Source organism: Odocoileus virginianus, chromosome 7 (assembly GCF_023699985.2).
Source record: "Odocoileus virginianus isolate 20LAN1187 ecotype Illinois chromosome 7, Ovbor_1.2, whole genome shotgun sequence".
NCBI classification, from domain to species: Eukaryota; Metazoa; Chordata; class Mammalia; order Artiodactyla; family Cervidae; genus Odocoileus; species Odocoileus virginianus.
The window spans coordinates 46,328,854-46,350,213 of record NC_069680.1 but is presented as its reverse complement, the minus strand read 5'-3'; the positions used below and the strand labels follow the sequence as shown (position 1 = coordinate 46,350,213).

Here is a 21,360-nt window from a genome sequence, read left to right as displayed (position 1 = left end):
CAAAAATACATAAACAAAATTAAAAAAATAAAAGTGTTGGCAAGGATATGAAGAAATCAGACCTCTCATACATGCTGTTGGGAATGTAATATGGTGGAGCCAGTTTGGAAGGCGGTCTGGCAGTTCCTCATAAAGTTAAACACAGTTACCATATGACCCAGCAATTATACTCTCTAGTATACACCCATGTATGAAAACATACATCCATACAAAAACTTGCACACAGATTTTCATAGCAGCATTATTTGTAACAGGCCAAAAAGTGGAAACAACTAAAATGTCCATCAACTGATAAAGAAATAAATATAATGTGGTATATCCAACATTATCCCTATCCATACAAAGAATGATATTTGGCAATAAAAAAGAATGAAAAATGAAATATGCAGAAATATCAAAGAAGGCTTCCCAGGTGGTGCTATTGGTAAAGAACTTGCCTGCTAATGCAGGAGACATAAAGAGACATGGGTTTTGATCCCTGGGTTGGGTAGGTCCCTCCTGGAGGAGGGCATGACAACTCACTCCAGTATTCTTGCCTGGAGAACCCCATGGACAGGAGCCTGGCAGGCTACAGTCCACTGGGTCGCAAAGAGCTGCACACAACTGAAGTGACTTAGCACACACAGTATGAAAAAACCTTGAAAATAACATTTAAGTGAAAAAACAATCACAAAATACCACATATTTAATATAAAATGTTCAAAACAAGCAAGTCTATAAACAGACTGGATTAGTGATTGCCTAGGACTGGGTATGGAAGGGAGAATGATAGGGAGTGATTGGCATGAGGTTTCTTTTGAGGGAGACAAAAATGTTTCAGGGCTTCCCCGATGGCTCAGTGGTTAAGAATCTGCCTGTAAAGCAGGAGCCACGGGTTTGGTCCCTGGGTAGGGAAGATCCCCTGGAGGAGGGTATGGTAATCCACTCCAGTATTCTTGCCTGGAGAATCCCATGGAAAGAGCACTCTGGTGGGCTACAGTCTATAGGGTTGCCAAGAGCAGGACACGACTGAAGTGACTTAGCACACAAAAATGATTTAAAATTAGATAGTGGTGATAGTTGCAGGTATCTGTGGATATACTAAAAATCCCTGAATTGTACACTTTATCTGGATGAATTACATGGTATATAAAATCTATTCAATAAAGCGATTTTTCACAAAAATAAAACCAAAGGCAATAGGAAAACACTGTAGGCAGCGAGGGGATAGGAGATGAGAAAGTGCTAAAAACAAACTTTGCCTCTTTTAAAATTAGTTGATGGCAGTCAAATGGTGGGGTCTGAGTTAAGAAGGACAGAACTCACTTGGAAGGCTGGAAACTTTTTCTCAGTTCGGCAGAGGTTAGTCTTATTCATTGTTTACAGTCTCAGTTCATTCAGTCCTCCATCTCTTCCCTTGGGATGAGAAGAAATGGGTATGCCTCTCTATCCCCACATCTAACACATGAGTATAGTATTGTCAAATGTGCATCTTTCTTCATTCTGAGAACACGGAACCCGTAGATGTCAAATCACTATTTCTCCATTACGTCTTGGTTAGAAAGTTCTGATAGTATCTAAGTGAGGACTGTGTTGGAGAGAGAGTTGCCGTTCATCTCCATGACAGGAACAATAGAGGGCAGATTTGTGTAGGATGACAAGGGCTTAGAACGCCTACTCAGAAGAATCAGGGAGGGATAAATCAGAACTAGAGGAGGAGATAAGACTAGTGGGAATATGGGAATGGAGATATCTTGGGTATTCCAATATTTGGGTTATCATATTGCTTCCCATCCCATCTGCTCTCCACTGCCCCCACTCCCACTAAACACACATACCAAGCACTCCTGTTTTTATTTTGCATGCCAGAGAATTAAATACATGGAATTTGCTGCTTACTATCCCTGTGTTGGGAAGAGCCTCTGGAGTAGGAAATGGTAACCTGCTCCAATATTCTTGCCTTGAAAATTCCACAGACCAGAGGAGCCTAGTGGGCTGCAGTCCATGGGGTCACAAAGAGTTGGATATGACTGAGCAGAGTACATCATACAGTCACACTTCTACAAGACCACAGAAATCAGTAAAAATAAAGCAACTGCTTAGGGAAAGAACATGGGCTAGGATTATGAAAACATTTATCCACCAAAGGAGAAAGCCTCCACTTTCAAAGAGCTAATAACTAAGAACGTAATGACAACAAGCTTCTCATATACTTCCACCATTACCCATGAGTACTCATCCATTTGAAGACTGTCAACTGATATAATTATTAGCTGCTAAGAACAAGTTAGACCACTAACAAACTAGATTAACAACTTAGTTCATTATGACACTGGATCAGATTCAAATTTGTTCCACAGGCCAAAGGTTCTTTATTGTCAAAACCCTTCGAAAAAAAAACTTGACATAAAAAACAAAGTACTTTAAACCTTATGACAAAAAAATAGTAAAAAATTTTAAATATTTGGGAAAATACTGGGCTTATTTAATGAATTTGAAGACCACAAACTGTCACTAATAAGACAACTTCCTTCTCTCCTTTTATGTTTTTACCCATGGATAAATCTCTACAACTGTATTATACTAAAAGAGAAAGAAGAGTTCTTACTTTAGATAGTAGATTATTCAGCTCGTGGGGATGAAGCTTCACCACTTCTCCAAGTTGCTGTGCAGCAGCTTTCCTCGTAACTGGAGTAGTGCCAGTATCCAGCAAGATAAAAAGACGGTCAAGCCTAAAGTAACAAAAAAATAATGGTTATTCTGAAAGGTTTCCTCATATATGTTTGAGTCAATAAATGTACATATTCAGCATCTATGAAGAAAGAGTTATGGTTGAGTTGTAGGAGATAAACTAATCTACCCCTAAGGAACTTGCTATGGAGGTGGAGTGAGTGGGAAAGGCAAGTAAACAAATAATTAGAATATAGGGTATAACACAGGAATTGTCCATGCATATACACGTCCAATAAGCACATGTCAGAAAAGGAAAAAGTGCTTTAAGGAGCTGGAATGGAGGCAATAAATACTATATCCCCAACTGTATAATACTAAAAGAGCTTTCTAAAAGAAATGGTGTATGAATTGGACCTTAATGGTAGTAAAAAAAATTCAATACTGGTGAAAATGAGGCAGTAAAAGGGAAAAGGGGGAGAAACATCTGGAAGAGGGAATAAGAAGAGAATAGCAGTAAGACAAAGGAGGCTATATTTAGAGAAGTGAGTAACACAGTCTGGTTGTAATTCAGGGTACACTTAAGAGAATAGTAGAAGATGTAGCTACAAAAGCAGCTAGAGACCAATTGTGGAGACCCTTGAATTATAGCTCAGCCATGAAAGAGACTGATCAGGAAAGACATGGGGGCTTCCCTGGTGCCTCAGTGGTAAAGAACCTGCCTGCCAATGCAGGAGACACGGGTTCCATCCCTGATCTGGGAAGACCCACATGCCAAAGACAAACTAAGCCCATGAGCCACAACTATTGAGCCTGTGCTCTAGCGCCGGGCAGTTACAACTACTGAGTCCACATGCTCCAACTACTGAAGCCCTTGCACCTTAGAGCCCCAGTTCCACAACAAAAGAAATCACCACAACGAGAAGCCCATGCGCCACAGCAAGAAGCCTGCACACCACAACTAGAGAGGAGCCCCTGCTCACTGCATCTAGAGAAGAGCACACTCAGAAAGGAAGACCCATCACAGCCAAAAACAAATAAATAAAATTATTTTTTAAAAAAGAAACTCATGGAACTGGAGCTATGCTTCAGGAAGGTTAGTCTTGCAGCAGGGTGGAGCAAGAAGTAACTTTAGACCTGAACTACAATCATGGTTACAAGACTAGAAGGCAGTTGGGGAAAAGGCTGCAGAATTACCATGGTGATGTCAAGGAAATGAAAGGATTCTGAGACTCTGAATCTTAGAAATGAAGATGTCATTAAAGAAATGGGAAGAACTAGTGGAGGAAATGTTTCTGAGGAAAGATGACAAGTTTATTAGTGGCAGGATCAGGAAAGCAAGGGGAAAGAAAAAAGAACAGCTGGAACAGAGATCTGATGTTCAGAAGAAAGTTGAGATGAAAGGTATATAGATACATGAGTCATTTGTACAGAAGTGACAGAATGGCAATAAGATCTCTGAGGAAACAGTTTGTAAAAGACAAACACCATTATGGGCCAGAGCCACGGCACCACGATTCAAATGCAAGTTCTGACACTTATCCAATAGGTAGTTTGGAATAAAATCACACTGTCTTACACCTGGAATAGTGGGGGGAAATGGAAAACTGAGTCACTTTGTTTCTGGGATACAGGAAAACACTAAGATTTGAAAAATAGAAAGAAACCAGTAACTACTATCAGCTGTCCATGTGTCTTATAGGTCTAGCCCTTCCACCACAATATTAATCAGGTTCAATGAGGCAAATGGATACCACAGGTAAAGAAAGGAAGGCAGTCTCATATACAGAATAAATGGGTATTTATACAAGATGAAGGATGAAAAGGGGCAAGGTGATATTAATTGTGCCCCAATCCTATATGAGGGGAGATTTCGAGAACAAACCTTTAAATCTCATCTAATGAGGAAGAGAAAACAACCAAGGTCCCAAAGTTAAGTATACTATTATGTATTAATAAACTGCAAACAGGCTCATCTTTTACCTCTGGGATTATTTTTCTTTTACAAAAAACTAAAAACTTAGAAAGCAAAGCTCTAAAATCCTTTTATAACAAAATATAAAGCTATAAGGGGTCACATGAAATAAGCAGGGTCTTTTCTTCTTTTGGAGGGGGTTGCTGCTATTTAGTCATTGAGTCCGACTCTTTTATAACCCTATGGACCATAGATCTGCTGGGTTCCTCGGTCCATGGGATTTCCCAGCAAGAATTCTGGAGTGGTCTTTTCCTTCTCCAGGGGATCTTCCCAACCCAGGTATTGGACTCACATCTTTTCCTACATTGGCAGGCAGATTCTCTACCACTGAGCCACATGGGAAGCCCTTTGGAGGGGGCAGTATTTATCAAACTAGCCAGTTACTAATAAACACAAAATCATTGCAACTAGTAAAAAATATATATAAAGAGATATATATATATACACACACACACATATATATATACAACTGGGCTTCCCTTGGGGCTCAGCTGGTAAAGAATCTGCCTGCAGTGCAGAAGACCTGAGTTTGATCCCTGGGTTGGGAAGATCCCCTGGAGAAGGGAAAGGCTACCCACTCCAGTCTTTTGGCCTGGAGAATTCCATGGAGTGTATAGTCCATGGGGTCACAAAGAGTCAGACATGACTGAGCAATTTTCACATATATGCAATTAAAATAGATCTTTTTCAGTCAAGAAGGCTAAGGGTATCATGAAAACTTTTCAACTGACTCAAAACACTAAGAGGCAAGGTTCAAATTTTACAGTTAAGGGTATATAAAAAGGACATATTTTAAACAAAATATGAGGTAATTAAGCCAGTGACATAAAGAAAAAGAGAGTAATACAACACAATTTTGGCTTCCTATATACTGAATGGCACACAGTGATTATAAAGAAATTAATTCTGAAAAAACACTGTACATAGACACACCCCACCTTTTGACATAATATTTCTCCTTATCCATCCAAGGCTGCCTAAATACCTGCCTTCATTCATTTACTCTTCAGGCTTTGCTACAGGATTTGGTGAAGAATGACTCAGAGATAATGGGACAAAGGGGAGAAAAAAAAATCTTCTGACAGTGGTTTTCATAAAATTCTAACACTAAGTCAGATCCCAAATCCTTTTCCCATAAAATGACCTCCCTCATACATTCCATACATAACTCTAAGAATGCTCTTTGATGTATTTTCATCTTTATAACTGATTGTGATGTTAAAGTTACTGAAACTGTCTCTGAAACTTCACAACAAATATATGCTTATTGCCAGGACTAATTCTGAATGCCTCTGCTCAATGAAAAGAAATTTGCAAAAAGAAAATGTAATATTTATGAACAATTTTCTATCAAGGCAAATAAATATTCATTCTATATTCTATGGCAAACAAAATTATCAAAAACTAAATGTTTTATTATAAAAATTATCTTAGGTCATATTTATACAACAATGGTCTTCTATCTGTTTATGATGCATGTATTCTTTATAACATAAACTGTATGTGTACAGTTTACATAAATCCAGGACCTTCTTAGAGGAAAAGTTACAAAATGGTAGAACAACTAGACTGGAAGTTAGCAGATCTTTAAAAGTATTACTTTTGTCACTTGTTAGAAGGCTTAGAGAAGAAACTCACTTAACTTCATTTAACCTCTTATTTTATAGTGTAAAACTAGATTTAGTCATATTTCATAGCTTCACATCACTGCAATTGTTTATAGTTTTTTTTCCCCCTTAAATACCATGTTTGTCATGTCTTTGATTTATTTGATGCAAAGTTCCTTAGACTGCACCTCTGGATAGATTTCAACTATTGGATTGGCCAAAAATTTTGTTTGAGTTTTTCTGTAACATCTTACAGAAAAACCCAAACTTTTTAACCAGCCCAATACTTCATAACTCCTTTTCAGAGATGGAGTTCCTGCTTTTGTGATGAAAAGCAAAGTTGGCTGCAAAATGAACACTCGAAGGAAGTGACAATACTAACCTGTTTGTAAGTCCATGTATAAATAGTTAAAATTGAGTTTTCCAAGTTTCCCCCCAATCATTTCCACTTTCCTCAAGTCCCAATTGCCATTACCTATTCCTTAAAAATGAATGGACTGAGTAGATCCCTAGGTTATTAGAATACAAACTATCTCACCTCACTTACTACCTTTCAAAGGTCTTTACACTCATCCTTTCAATTACAGATGAAAAGACAGTCCTTGTTTCTCTTTAAGACTTGCATAGTGTCTCACCATTTTCTTCATACCATCTTCTACTCTCATTCAATTATCCTTTCTCTAATATCTTACATCACTGCCTTATTAATCTACTCTCTTCTGCCTTCAAATATAAATATAAATCTTCCATCTTTAATAAGATAAACCGCTTGACCTCCATCTTCCAGAACACTCTTTTTGCTGCCAAGCATCTTGAACAAGTGTTTAAAATCACTTCTTTTATCTTCTCACCACATACATTTTAATCCCCATAAATCAAGTTTCTATCTTTCTCTACTACTGAAATAGCACATCTGAAGGTCACCAATGAAATTCTAAGCTCTAAAACCAATAGCTTTGTTTTTTTGTAAATCCAATTTTCATGATTCTTCTGCGATATCTGATTTCAGTACGTACCCCATTCTTAAAATACTTTCCTTCCTAAGTTTTCAAAACATTCTATTGCCCTGTTCTTCTCTGATCTCTTAATTCTTTCCATGGTTTCCCTATTCTTAACACGCTTAATAAGAATATTCTCCCAAATTCAATCCCTGGCTGTCCATCTCTCATCAGTTTCTCCTGCAGGAAACTGTAATTTGTTTAAACTATAACACAGAACAAATAATCCCCAAATCTAGCCCATCTGGGAGCTCAAAAGCAAACTTTCAACCGCCTGATGAGCAATACTCCATACTAATAAGATCTCACTGCTAAGTTTACTTCCTAGAACACCCTGTGATCAAATTATTACCTTATGATAAAACTTTCAATGGCTCACCCTTACCTACCAGGTAGTAATCAAAAACAAGAAAGTATCTCCCAAACAAGGGCCATTTTGACTTCCACAATTTTGTCTACACTGTTTCTTCTACTTGGAATGTCTTCTCTTGGTCCAATTCTTCAGCTCACTCCCACCCATTAAGATTCAGTTCAAGTTCTTTACCTCCTTGACACCATCTCATGGACTACTACATAATTACATCCTCTTCTAAAATCCACAGGGATTCTCATTTTGCATAACCATTTTGGAATTTATTATACATTTTTGTGTCTTTAAATTAATCTGTCACATGTTGTCTTATGCTCATTAGGCTTCACCTTCTTCAATGATTCTTTTTGTCCCCCACAATACTGTGCAAAGTGTCTTTGCACAGAATTCAAATATTTGTTGAGTACCTGGTATTTACTGTAATTAAAATTATAGATAAAGAAAAATTCAAGTTTCTTGGGGATAGGTTGAAGCACCATTTTTTTAAAATTTTATTTTATTATTATTTTTTTCCATTTATTTTTATTAGTTGGAGGCTAATTACTTTACATCATTGCAGTAGTTTTTGTCATACATTGAAATGAATTAGCCATGGATTTACATGTATTTCCCCATCCCGGTCCCCCCTCCCACCTCCCTCTCCACCCGATCCCTCTGGGTCTTCCCAGTGCACCAGGCCCGAGCACTTGTCTCATGCACCCAACCTGGGCTGGTGATCTGTTTCACCCTAGATAATATACATGTTTCGATGCTGTTCTCTTGAAACATCCCACCCTCGCCTTCTCCCAGAGTCCACAAGTCTGAGTCTCTTGAAGCACCATTTTTAAACAAAGAGAGTACTATATTTTTTTTGCTTCCTTTAAGAAATATCCTTAATCTGTTACAGTTATACTACACAAAAACAAGTTATAAAAATAACAGAAGTGATGCTAAAGCAATGTTTCAGTAAGTAAAAAGATAAGTACAGCAGTACTTTAGCAATCGGAACATCAAGGCAGTTACGGCTGCTGCAAAGAGCAAGCTGAAAACGACTGGGCGGTAGGCACTGCATTCCTTCAATAATTTCTACCCTTCCTCAACTTTCCTTTAGTCCTCTGAAGAAACAGAGCCCTGCCCAAAGAACTTCTGCTCCTCTAACTTAATGCTGAATTTGCCTTACAATCACACAGTTCATCCTGCCTCTCCTTTCTGCAAAGCCTGATATCCCAATGCCACGTCTTGTCACCTCTGCTCCCTCACCAGTCACTTGCCCTGAGGGTAGATCAGCTCATCCTCTCATCCAATCCCAGGCCTATTGTCACCTCTCCCACCTTTTGATAGTCAGATTTGATTCCCTGAATACAAGAATGGGGACACAAGGATGCTTCTTTGGTGCTCCTGACTCAAAGCCCCTTTTGGAGTTTTTCATTCTTCTCTCCAGTATAACAGATTAGATGCCACACAAGAGGAACAACAAAGGGATGAGCAGACAGGATCTCACAAGAGGGCAATCTGGCCTGTTACACCAGGATAGCCAGCTCTGAGGCAAGCGGGTGAGCACAGGGTCAGGACACAATGGGAAAGGCTGGTGTGATGAACAGGCAGTAGAGAGGGAGAGGATATGACACAGAGCCAGCATTATGCTGGAGGGCAGACAGGGCCCTTGATGAGGGACAAGACTGAAGGAAGCCAGGTGATCAAAAGAAAAAGAAAGTTAAAAGAAGGGCTGACTGAGGGAACACAGTACTTATCACAATACTGCTTTTGGCTAAAGCCTATGTTGCATAACAGCTAACAGTAAAAAAAATGCTACTCTTCATTCTCCAAAGGATAGACAAATGGAGGAGAAAGAGGTAATAGATGTCAAGCTGAACAGAAGATACCAAAGACTGTAAAATAAATAAAACATGGTGCAATTATATTTGACAGTATCCACTGATTACGTTAAAAAAACAACAATCATGGCATCCGGGCCCATCATTTCATGGCAAATAGATGGGGAAACAATGGAAACAGTGACAGACTTTATTTTCCTGGGCTCCAAAATCACTGCAGATGGCAACTGCAGCCATGAAATTAAAAGATGCTTGCTCCTTGGAAGAAAATCTATGACAAACCTAGACAGTGTATTAAAAAGCAGAGACATCATTTTGCAACAAGTCTGTATAGTCAAGCTATGGTTTTTCCAGTAGTCATGTATGGATGTGAGAGTTAGACCCTAAAGGCGGCTGAGCACCAAAGAATTGATAATTCTGAATTGCAGTGTTGGAGAAGACTCTTGAGAGTCCCTTGGACTGCAAGATCAAACCAGTCAATCCTAAAGAAAATCACTCCTGAATATTCATTGGAAGGACTGACGTTGAAGCTGAAGCTCCAATACTTTGGCCACCCGATGCAAAGAGCCGATTCATTAGAAAACACCCTGATGCTGAAAAAGATTGAAGGCAGGAGGAGAAGGGGATGAAACAGGACGAGATGGTTGGATGGCATCACTGATGCAATGGACGTAAGTTTGAGCAAGCTCAGGGAGATGGTGAAGGACAGGGAAGCCTGGCGTGGTGCAGTCCATGGGGTCACAAAGAATCTGACATGACTGAGCGACTGAACAATTGGTTATGAATCTATTGATGATGATAATCTGGCCCATTTTCAATTGGATTTTAATTCAGAGAAATAACTATAAAAGACATGATCCATGTTTATTTTATGAACCTGTGATTTCAGAAAACTGCTCTAAAGACTGCCTAGAGGGAGAAAAGCAGGAAGAGCAGGGCAGGAAGAGACGCGACGCAGCCCCGAAGAGGTCTTCCGCCCCCAGCGCAGAGCGAGCACTCGGCGTCCTCGCCCCCCGCCCCGGCCCCGGCACACCTGCCAACGCTGGCCCGGCCCGCGGCGCCCACCCCGCCGCCGTCCCCCGTTACCCCCCTGTCCCCAGCCCGGGTCCGCCGCGCGGGACGCGAAAGAAGGCTGGGCTCACCGGGTCCCTCCGGGCTGGACGGCGCCAGGGGCCGGTGGGGCGGGGACCCGCACCCGGGGTCCCCCTGGGCGGGCTCCCTCAGGTATTAGAAAAATGTGAAAAAGAAGCCGACTGTGGCCATCTACCCTACCCCCTACCCTGGGCCTTCGACGGGTGCTGAGCAGGCTCTACAACCAACACAGGCACAAAAAGTGTTCAATGAATGAAGTCAACCAAGACTGCCTGGAAGCAGATGGACACAAAGACCCGAGAAGCCATTTGTTAAAGAAGATCATGAGAGAGAAACCATGAGATGGAAGGAAGCTGGGTCCCTGAATCTTCTCTTAGAGGGGAGCCACCCACCACTGAGGAACATCAGTTTCAGACTTGAACAAGAAATAAACTTGTATTTAAGCCACTAAAAAAAAAAAAAAAAAAAGACTGCCTAGAAGGAAGAGGGGAATGAGAAGATAGGTGTGTGAGATTAAGAGACACAAACTACTATATATAAAACAAATAAGCAACAAGGATGCACTATACTGCACAGGGAAAGACAGCCATTATTTTACTATAACTTTAAATGATATATAGTATATAAAATGTTGAAATGCTATGTTATATCCTTGAAACTAATACATGGAGTTAGTAGAGGTTATGCTGGAAACTATAATTTAACTTCTCTTCAGCTGTTTGTGCTATCATAATTCAAAAAGTAAGAATATAAAAAGAAATAATATGTATGCTAAACTATAAAAATGTCCTAGACTACTACTTCAACATCAATAAACAAATATATATTGCATTTCCACTATTTGAGGATGGGAAAAGAAAGTGTTTAAGATACAACTTTCGCAATCTATTTCCAATCTTAGTACTCTCAGAATAAATTTAACTACTCTAAAAAAATTATGCAAGGTCAACTGACAGAGTATGTCAGAGATGGCTTTGTAATTGTAACTAACAGGGAATGATCAGTCAAGTTTGTCCATTTTGTCATGCATTTTTTACATTTACTATGTGAGGCTTTTCTCTTCTGTGTTACTTAGGGAATAAGAACATAAATATCTGGTATCAACACTGTGCTTAGTCCTACATAACATCATTAAGCAAGGAAGTTATGGTCAAAAGAAATGACTTTTAAGAAATTGCCTAGACTGATGTTTTAAAATGTATGCCTTCAAGTTCCTACTGTGGGTTATTTGAAACTATGTTAATGCTACAAGAAAGTAGATTTGAAATACCACAGAGAACACAGAACAAATATGAAGATGTGAAACAACACCAAAGCCAGATGCAAAGGCAGGTGTGTGCTAGGTATTTATATTCTCCCCACAGCCCCCGAGAACAGGAACTCCATGAGAATGAGAAATTCATTTTATTCTCTGCTGTATCCCCAGCACCTGGAACACAGAAAGCACTCTGTAAATACCTGTTAAATGAGTGCTGAAAAGGACAGCCAAGGTGCACTACTTCCTTCAGGACACTTTTTTCCCCCTAACCTCTGCCCCTTGTATGACTTTATCTTAAACATAAAAATCTAGATTCTCCAGGGGAAAAAAATGTGTAGTGGATTAAAACTTCATTTGAAAGTGTAAATTTTAAAATGGTTAAAATGGTGAATTCTGTTAGGTGTATAGTACTTTGAGAAACAGACTAAAGAAACAGGGAGGCATTTAACCAAAGGGATTAAAATGGATACACTTATATAATGCCTCCTCTACCTTTCATAGCTTTTGGTCCCCATTTTTAAAGTACAAAATATTTAATATATTACAATTTACCACATTGTCTTCTGTCAATCTTATAATGGATAGAAATTAGTAATAATGGAGGAATAGGCCTAGCAAACAAAAAACCCCTGTGCTCTCCTACAGGTAAGATCATATTAGCATTTTCCCTGTCAAGAGCAAGGACCCCCACATCAAGAAACTTCCCTTTACTGTGCAGAATAGGTCACTGAAACAATGTTTCTCTGAAGCATCAGCAGTGTTGAGAGAGAATTAACACAACAGAGCAAAGTTCTGCTCACATGTAGCAATTTGTTTCTTCCGTAAGAGGGTGTGTTCAGAATCTTTTCTGAACACAGCATCATTTTTAAACAGCAAAGATGTGTGTCACAGACTTAAGGTATAGCTTCTAAAACAGTCAAGTCATAATTACTGTCTACATATTATAGACATGACCTTTATAGCAGAGATCACTGATGGAAAATTCTCTAAATTATATTTTTACATTCTCTCTATATGATCAAGGAAAAACTAAATTCATGATAGCTAATCGATGCATAACAACAACCAACTGTGGTATAAACAGGCAAAGGTATCAAAAACAATCTTTTAAAAAAATCTGTATTAAGCCATGGAACCCAACATTGCTACAGATTCACCCACCACCTGTAATGAACAAAACTTTTAACAATCCCTCTAACATTACCTTTACTGTTGGTGGCTCAACTCCAATTAGTGACAGATGATAGAGGGAAAGAGTCTTACAAAACAACATAGTATTCAAAGATTTAATAATTATTATTTAAATTGCTTGCAAACAACACTGAAAGCCTGTAATATATACTAATTTGGGGTTTTTTTTTGCTTAGGTTGACGTTATAAGAGCAAGTAAAGTAGCTAGTGAGTGAATGTGGCTGACTTTCCAGCATTCACTTATTAAGGGCGACACTGTTCTCTCACATGTGTATACTCTTACTAGGGGTCTAAAGGAGTCATACATTTTTAGTAGTATTTCACTGCATTTTATGGAGAACTTCAAATGCTATCATTGTATTTGCAATTTTAGAGTCACAAACATTTGTGGGGTTTTTTTGGAGGGGGATTGTAGCAAGATTTAACTCACCCATGGGGATCAAGAGTTGACCATACATTTTACCATTTGCTACATTCTTATAATTCAAAGTACTACATTAAAACTAAGCCTTTATAAAGGCTAAGTGTGGGACTTCCCTGGTGGTCCAGCGGTTAAGAATCTGACTGCTGATACTGAGGACACGAGTTCCATCTTGGGTCTGGGAAGATTCCAGATGCCTTGGAGCCATCTAAGCACGTGGGCCGCAACAAGAGAAGCCACTGCAATAAGAAGCCTGTACACCACAACTAGAGAAAAGCTGCTTGCAGCAACGAAGATCCAATGCAGCCAAAAATAATTTTTTAAAAAACTAAGCGGGGTCTAAAAATTTTGATTACACAAAATGCAGAATTACATTATATCCAATTTGCATTATAAAAGACCATGCTATCACAGAATTGTACTAGACTATAAATTTATAAAACTAGTTCTGACGATATTTATCATTTTTTAAATTATAATTCTGGTCAATATTCAAACCTATAATGAAAGCATTTCTCTCTTAGGGAAATCTGTAAAACTCAGAAGCACTTACTGAAAAACACCAGAAATACTCTACAGAAGTTACAGAAAAATCATGACAGGAATTAAACAAGAAAACAATCACCCATTTTTTAAAAAGTATATTGAGCACCTATGAGAAAAGGCACTAGGGAAAGAAAGAGCAAAGACATTCACTTCTCTTACAGAGTTGATGTTAACTCAAGCAAGAAAGCGAACAATTAAACAATCACAAAGTACGATAAATATAACTGGCAAGACAAAATCTCACCAGCTGAGATGAAGTAATACCAGAGAAGGCTTCCCAAACAAAGTGACACATGTATAGGCTTAGGGTTTAGATCTAAAAACTAAGGTTGGGGGTAGGAGGAGAAGGTAGGAATTAATGTTCTAGAGACTAGGAGGTGAAAAAGAACAAAGATTCAGAATTAAGAAGAGACAGACTCAAACAACTTGACAAGATGAAGCTTAAAAAGGTAAAGCAGGAACCAGATCACAAATGATCTGGTAAGATGTGTTTGTTACAAAATTTGTCCTTTATCTTAAGGCAACAGAAAACTAAAAGGTTTTAAACAGGAAAACAAAAAGGCTACATTAAAATTAACATTAGCAAACAATAATATAACTGAAGCAAAGAATCAATTAGAAAGAGACACCAATGGAGGCAGGAAGAGCAGAATGGCTGCTGTGACAGGTGTCTTGGATTAGAGATGATGGTGGTATGGAGTAGGGCTGTGATAAATGGCCTGGAAAGAAAAGATTGGCAGAGAAAGGTTAGAAAGGTAGAACTGACAAGATTGGATCTGGGGACTGGCTAGACTGGGGGAAAGGAAGGGAGGACTAAGTCAAATATTATTCCTGGATCTCTGGATCTGGCAATCTGAACTTAACATTTCCCTCCTATTGGAAATATTTAAAGGTTATAAAAACATTACCATTTTTCAGTCACACACTGATACAAACAATGCAAAAAATATTTTAGATTTCTCACAAATGATTTTTATCTTTTCAACCATTTTCAACCTGTTCTACAACAAAATATTAAAATGAGTCTGTATGTATGTGTACGTGGTTATTCATGTCAGACTCTTTGCGACCCATGGACTGTAGTCTGCCAGGCACCTCTTATCCAAGGGGATTCTGCAGACAAGAAAACTGGAGTGCATTACCATGCCCTCTTCCAGGGGATCTTCCCAACCCAGGGATCAAACCCAAGTCTCCCGCATTGTAAGCGGATTCTTTACCATCTGAGCCACGAGGGAAGCCCAAGTGAGTCTGCATTTCACACCAAGAAGAGAAAGGCAATTTAGTTCATAAACGTGTGCTCAGTGCGTGGAGAAGATCAGTTTCAAATTCAAGTCTGTTATTCAAAGTGAATCCTCATATGAAAAAGTCAAGGACTGGTAGTATCCCCAAATCATCAAGTGTCTCAAAAGTGTTTTCCATGAACCTATTATATTATCAAAATAAGCCCAGGACTAGTTCTTTTATAAAACCATGACAAGTTTTCTCTTTAAAGTAGAATTTAACAGAATTTTGGCAAGCTAAATAAAAAAGATCTACAGAAAAAAAAAAGCACCACCTTTTGAAATCCAATGTCAAGAACAAAAAGCAGCTGCTTTGAAAACTCATTCATTAAGAAATGTAGGTGCCCTAAACTTCTGCAAATACATTTGCATTAGTCAAGCAGATTAGGTGCTCTTTAAACTTTCATTTTTTTCTCTATTTTATACATCACAAGATAAGAATTTCCTCACACTGAATGGAATCAATCTATGAAATAAAAATTAGATGCCCCCTACTGCAGGTACCTTGCAACCCCTCACACTCAACTCTATTGGGTTTCTCCCACACACTTTTTCATCAGTTATCTAGGGAATCTGTGAAGTATGGGCTATCGTTTTGCTTGCAAAATAGGAATCTGTTCAATTAACTCTGAAAAATGAACAAAAACTATGTTTTCTGAACTGTCATCATTTTTCCCTTTCAGTCTATATGGTAGAAGGACCCATTTCTAACAAACGTGGTGAACCCTTCTGACTGCTATCAGAGGGGCTATCCCCTACTTACGCATATAAATGTCCACTAACGTCAAGGCTCTGACAAAATGTACTCCCCACCCAGTCTCTCATATTGGAGAAAAAGAAGCCTTTCCTGCTGCCTATACAAAGAAATATCTTGCTGGTCTCCCTATAGTTTCCTATACTTTCCTATCGAGGGGCCATCACTTTAAAACAATTTAAGATTCGTGATACAACTTTCACGCCTTGGTTAAAGAAGATGATACTAATACAATAATTTGCTAAAGATTACAAAGCTGAGGACTGTATGTGTACTGCCAAACAAAACGAAGAACTATACTATAATGTAAGAAAAAAGTATTCAGGAAAGAACATATCCTTAAAGCCGTAAACACAAATTTTAACATAATTAGAAGGTCACTTAGATAACTGTAACTCAAAGTCTCCCCGACTTCGTCAGTTACTACCAAGTTTTCCCGTGAAATGGAGGTTAGGGATCGGCTTTAGAATACTAAGAAAGAGAAAAGATTCTCCTAGAACTGAAAGAGGGAAGAGAAACCAGAAAAGAGAAACATGGTAAGGAAAGAGAAAAACTAGCTCTAACGTGCCAAACGGTCTATTCAGCAAGAAAAACACATTCCTGAACTGACTTACGTGGAGTAACCCCAGTCCAAAGCCCCGCAGACTGAGGGGCGAACTGCGGAGTCTAGGCAGGAAGGCGCCCGAGCCCAGTGACAATGGGAACCTCCTGTTCGCTCTGGAGGAATTAGACCCACCTGGAGACCGCCATGGCCGGACGCCGGCGGTTCGGAGCTCCCCGCGAGCGACGAGCCGCGCAGCCGAGGCGCTAGTTTCCAGGGAGCTGAGCGGCGCAGGCCCAGGCCGCGGAGCAGAGGGGAGCGGCCGATGCGGCGCGGAACGTCCCGGCGCGGGCCCGAGGGCATCTGCCCTGCCGCCTATCTGAGCTCTTCCCCGCCGCGGCCCGGGAGCAGGGGGTCTCAGACAGCGGCGGAGGCGGCAGTGCTCCGACCCGCACGACTTCAAACCGGGTGCCCCCAGCCCCGCTCTTTGCTGACGCAGGCGTCGGCACGCCGGACTGAGCGTCAGCGCGCCGGAAGTGACGTCAGCTCACCGCGAGGTGCTCCGCTCTGCTGCTGAGCCGAAGGAGTAAGAGCTGCTGCGGGCCTGGCGGCACAAGCTGCCAAAAGGGCTGTTTGTGCACTTCCGGGGGGGTCGGTAGTCTTCAAGGACTTAATTTTTAAAAAGGTCGATCTAGCCGAGACTCTCAGAGTTCAAAACCTTTACTTCTAATTCTTCATCGCCCCGATTCTCATCTCACCAGACTACTCCTAGAGAAAACAGAATCCATAGGTCCATAGGATGCTCTAGTCCAGATGGCGATCCCAGTGGGATGAAATCCACAAAGGTGTGCACCGGCGGTGAAGACACGGCTCAAATGTTTGCCGTGGAACCGTCGTATGTTCTGCATAGGTATTAGACGGAAGAACTTCTGCCCACCATTTTGCCAAGTTTGGTATCTTAACTGTTTACCTTGTTGGTACCATCATTTTCTCAACCGTATTTGAAAACTGTCAACCGTTTATTTGTGTCTTTTTTTGCTGTGTAGCTGTTCAGTCTCTTAATTTGTTGGGTTTTCAAGCATTCTCTGTCACCTAGTGCACGCCCTTATCACCTTAAACTTGATTTTTATGATAGTAGTCAAAGTAATATTTCTCCAGCTTCTTCAGTTGAGCCCATCTTAAAGGCCTCCAACAGATGAATCTTCAAGAAACACTGCTTTCATCGAGTCACTCCTCTGCTTATAAAACTTGTCCATTGGCTTGTCATTACGTGAAGAAGCTTTGCCTCAGCCCCTGAGTCTTTTTCATACATAAAATAAGACTAATGAGAAGTACTAGAGAAATAAAATGAGGTCATGCGGCTAGAAGAGCTTACAAGAGTTTATAAAGTGTAAAGGGAAAGAAATTTAAAAACCTATGTGCTAGACATTTGGCATGTATTATCTCATATAATTTGTAGGTTAATCCTGTAAAGTAAGTTTTAATCTTCACTTTATAGGTTAGAAAACTAAGCTCAGGAAGGTTAAGAAATTTGCCCAAGAGCCAAGCTACTAATAATATATACTGTTCATTCTTAAACAAATACTAATTTGGCCCCTGTTCTATGCCAAACACTCTGTTAGGCACTATTTATACTATTAGACAAAAGCTGATGTTTAAATGCCTTCATATTTCACCAGCTCCTCCCACCTGCCTTCTCAGTTCATCTACCACCACTGAAACTAACAAGCAGGTGCACTTACTGATCATACACTACATTAATTTATTCAGCCAAAATTAAGTACCTACCACATGCTAAACTCTATACCAGAGGTTAGGGCTTCAGAAGAAGCCAAAACAGATAAGATGCCCACTGTAGTTGAACTTACGCTCTATTGGAAGGAAAAAGTGAACAAGTAAATGAGAAAATATCATGTATATATGCTATGTAAAGAGAATGATAGGATAGAGAGCATGATTAGAGACTCCAAACTGGGTAATTAGGGGAAAACCAAGGAGGAGCTTAATCTGAGGCCTGACTAACAGGAGGGAGTCAGCTATGTGAAAACCTGGGGAGTCTTCCAGGTAGGGGATACACCTCAGGTAAAAACCTAAAAGAAGCTGGCTATCTTGGGGGACAAGATGGGAGACGTAGAAAGGCGCCATTGTAAGGAATTTGGATTTTCGTCTAGCAGTAGTGAGGTAGGAGATAGATAGGCTCCAGGTTAGACATTTACAACTGGCCTCCTGTTTGCATTTCATGGGGTGCAAAGAACTGGGTTTCAGACTGGATACTTAAAACTAGCCTCTTGTTTACATTTCCTGAGACAAGATAGAGGGACTCTAGTTGAGGAATTTACAATCAGCCTCTTCTTTGACCTCCAAAATGGAAGTAACAACAGAAACAGGGTAAATAACAAGTCTTTCTCTCTTGTAAATACCTTAAGGTAATAGTCATGGCAATAGTCAAGGTAATAATCATGGCAAGAACAGTTAAGTCGCTCAGTTGTGTCCAACTCTGAGACCCCAGGCTTCCCTGTCCATCATCACCTCCCGGAGCTTGCTCAAACTCATGTCCATCAAGTTGGTGATGCCATCTAACCATCTCATCTTCTGTCATCCCTTTCTCCTCCTGCCTTCAATCTTTCCCAGCATCAGGGTCTTTTCCAAGGAGTCGGTTCTTCACAGCAAGTGGCCAAAGTACTGGAACTTTAGCTTCAGCAACAGTTCTTCCAATGAATATTCAGAACTGATTTCCTTTAGGATGGACTGGTTTGATCTTACAGTCCAAGGGACTCTTGAGAGTCCAACACCACAGTTCAAAAGCCTCAATTCTTTGGTGCTCGGCTTTCTTTACAGTCCAACTCTCACATCCATACATGACTACTGGAAAAACCATAGCTTTGACTAGATGGACCTTTGTCAGCAAAGTAATGTCTCTGCTTTTTAGTATGCTGTCTAGGTTAGTCATAGCTTTTCTTCAAAGGAGCAAGCATCTTAATTTCATGGATGCAGTCACCATCTGCAGTGACTTTGGAGTCCAAGAAAATAGTCTGTCACTGTTTTCATTGTTTCCCCATCTATTTACCATGAAGTGATGGGACCAGATGCCATGATCTTAGTTTTTTGAATGTTGTTTTAAGCCAGCTTTTTCACTGTCCTCTTTCACTTTCATCAAGAGGCTCTTTAGTTCTTCTTTGCTTTCTGCCATAAGGGTTGTGTCATCTGCATATCTGAGGCTATTGATATTTCTCCTGGCAATCTTGATTCCAGCTTGTGCTTCATGCAGCCCATGGCAAGGACAAACAGGGACAAAACCCTGTTTGAGTAAAGGGTTAAGGGATCTCCATTCCCCCCTTTTGGGGACAGGGGAGACACTATGTATGTGCAGAAAGGCTCACTGGGGTCAAAAGTCAGGGGATAATTTCAGGCCATAATGAGTCTTGCTCCTCCCAGAAGCCTTCACTTTGAGGACCATCTTGGCTGAGGGGTGCATGCACACCTCAGGGGAGGGTCCTGAGACAGATCAACCCGTGGCCTGTGGGGGAACAAAGCAAGATGATTGGCCTGAAGGAAGGCAAAGACCTGGAAAACTGTCCCCTAAAGGATTTAAACTTCCCAAAGGTGTGGTTCTCTTCTGAGTTTGCCCATAATTTTCTTTTCAAATAAACTTTTTACTTACTCTTTATCTTCTGCCTTCTTGCCTGAATTCATTCTTTATTAAGCAGGCAAGGACTAGGGACTCTAGCCTTAACTGCTGGCCCCTGTGGTCCAGTGGTCAGGACTCCCAGTCTGGGAAACTAAAATCTTGCTTCCAGCTACTGCTCGCTGCAAGCTGCCAATTACCGCTGCATGCATTTGAAATCAATAGGAAGTCTTAGGAGGGTTTTAAGCATGGGAGTAAAATGATCTGATATGCATTAAAAAAAAAAAAACCTTACTCTTTAACATCCAAGAGGTAATTAGATACGATATGTAGTTCTAAATGACATATAGAAGAGAGGTGTCACAGACTGGTAAGGCATAGTGTAATATATTGAAGTCAGAATAGCTTGTTTTTAAATCCTTCCTCACCACATTTAATAGTTGTGTGTTCAGGGAAGTTGTATAACCTTCCTAAGCTTCGACTTCTTCTTCTGGAAAATGGGGACAATAATAGCACCTTATAGGGTTGTTCAGTTCAGTTCAGTTGCTCAGTCATGTCTGACTCTTTGAGACCCCCATGGACTGCAGCAGGCCAGGCCTCCCTGTCTATCACCAACTCCTGGAGTTTACTCCAACTCATGTTCATTGAGTCAGTGATGCCATCCAACCTTCTCGTCCTCTGTCGTCCCCTTCTCCTCCTGCCTCAGTCTTCCCCAACATCAGGGTCTTTTCAAATGAGTCAGTTCTTCACATCAGGTGGCCAAAGTATTGGAATTTCAGCTTCAACATCAGTCCTTCCAATGAACACTCAGGACTAATCTCCTTTAGGATGGACGGGTTGGATCTCCTTGCAGTCCAAGGGACTCTCAAGAGTCTTCTCCAATACCACAGTTCAAAAGCCATCAATTCTTCAGAGCTCAGCTTTCTTTATGGTCCAACTCTCACATCCATGCATGACCATTGGAAAAACCATAGCCTTGACTAGATGGACCTTTGTTGGCAAAGCAATGTCTCTGCTTTTTAATATTCTCTCTAGGTTGGTCATAACTTTCCTTCCAAGGAGTAAGAGTCTTTTAATTTCATGGATGCAGTCACCATCTGCAATGACACTATTTTCACTGTTTCCCCATCTATTTGCCATGAAGTGATGGGACCAGATGCCATGATCTTAGTTTTCTGAATGTTGAGCTTTAAGCCAACTTTTCACTCTCCTCTTTCACTTTCATCAAGAGACTCTATA

At 40.2% G+C, this 21,360-nt stretch overlaps 1 protein-coding gene across 1 annotated transcript in view; it reads right to left on the bottom strand.

Annotated features, from left to right (window-relative positions):
• The window catches only part of BTAF1 (B-TFIID TATA-box binding protein associated factor 1), an 86,232-nt gene extending 69,235 nt beyond the window's left edge, over window positions 1–16,997 (bottom strand). Inside the window, exons 1-2 of the mRNA XM_020869960.2 lie at window positions 16,692–16,997; window positions 2,588–2,711 (exon numbers count right to left, since the gene is read on the bottom strand). Of these exons, the coding sequence (XP_020725619.1) occupies window positions 2,588–2,711; window positions 16,692–16,705 (138 nt within the window). The 5' untranslated portion in view covers window positions 16,706–16,997. The remainder of the gene's footprint in view (window positions 1–2,587; window positions 2,712–16,691) is intronic.
• Between the last annotated feature and the right edge of the window lie 4,363 nt (window positions 16,998–21,360).